A 1,391-nucleotide genomic window follows, 5' to 3' on the forward strand; every position below is an offset into this window, starting at 1 on the left:
TTGGATGACCCTAGTGAAATTTTTTTGTTTCTGATCTATTTTTCTCTTTCGTGCGAATGATGATACTATTACTTTTTATAAGCCATTGTTACCGAACTTTATCTTCCTCTTTTGTGCATATATTTATATTCATTTTTCGTATTTACTCACTGACTTTTCGCTTAAAATGTCACTGACTGTTATTTCTTAAATAAATGCAGTGCTAACCAGTATCAGTGATAACGTTGATGAGATTATGCTGTCATTAACTTTAAATTTCATTGAACATTATGGACACGAAGTGTCAGTACATAATATTCATTTATGTTCGAAATTTTCTATTTATGAGGAACTGAATTTGTCGTGCTGTTACGTGGTGCCCCTAGTGGCCAGGACGAAGGTTTTTCTTATTTGCCATTCCACTGAATTTTATATTTGTACATCTCAGAATGGCAGCTTGTAATAAAAGTGATTTAAAAAAAAATATTTTACCTAGCTAGCTAGTATCCAATGGTGCAAAGTCATCCGAAATACATGCATTATTCAACTGAGAATAACTGATATGTGGTAAACATCAACAATCCTTAGCGCACTTAAATTGTTTACACCTATTTATTTAATCCATACTTTAATAATTTATAATACAATAGTATTATTATTATATAATAATAATAATAATAATAATTTCGGTTACATTCACTGTGTAATTTTTTAATCATTTACGTCTGCTCTCGTTGTTGCCATGCCTACAGACTGTTTGCTGACGGTGCACGAATCATGTCAGGACGACCTAACGACTTGCATTCACGTGAAGAAGTCACTAGGTGGCGCCACCAGCCAGTTCTACGCGTCGGCCGTGTCCGCGTCGTCGGCTGCTGATCAGATTGCTGCCGAGAGGCAAGGTGAGATGAATCTCCCCGCGTCATGTCGCGTAGCGTGGTCGCGCTGTAACATGATACGTGTAGCGTGGTCGCACCACGTCATGTCGCGTAGCGTGGTCGCACCACGTCATGTCACGTAGCGTGGTCACGCTGTAACATGATACGTGTAGCGTGGTCGCGCCACGTCATGTCGCGTAGCGTGCTCGCGCCGTAACATGATACGTGTAGCGTGGTCGCACCACGTCATGTCGCGTAGCGTGGTCGCGCCGTAACATGATACGTGTAGCGTGGTCGCACCACGTCATGTCGCGTAGCGTGGTCGCGCCGTAACATGATACGTGTAGCGTGGTCGCGCCACGTCATGTCGCGTAGCGTGGTCGCGCCGTAACGTGATACGTGTAGCGTGGTCGCGCCACGTCATGTCGCGTAGCGTGGTCACGCTGTAACATGATACGTGTAGCGTGGTCGCACCACGTCATGTCGCGTAGCGTGGTCGCGCCGTAACATGATACGTGTAGCGTGGTCGCGCCA

General features: G+C 44.3%; 1 protein-coding gene across 1 annotated transcript in view; it reads left to right on the forward strand.

Moving 5' to 3' along the window:
* Nucleotides 1-721: 721 nt before the first annotated feature.
* Nucleotides 722-1,391, forward strand: part of LOC106806118 (rho guanine nucleotide exchange factor 28-like) — a 165,404-nt gene continuing 164,734 nt past the window's right edge. Inside the window, exon 1 of the mRNA XM_014807972.1 lies at nucleotides 722-881. Within this exon, the coding sequence (XP_014663458.1) occupies nucleotides 722-881 (160 nt within the window). The remainder of the gene's footprint in view (nucleotides 882-1,391) is intronic.

Source organism: Priapulus caudatus, unplaced genomic scaffold, assembly GCF_000485595.1.
Source record: "Priapulus caudatus unplaced genomic scaffold, Priapulus_caudatus-5.0.1 Scaffold143, whole genome shotgun sequence".
NCBI classification, from domain to species: domain Eukaryota; kingdom Metazoa; phylum Priapulida; class Priapulimorpha; order Priapulimorphida; family Priapulidae; genus Priapulus; species Priapulus caudatus.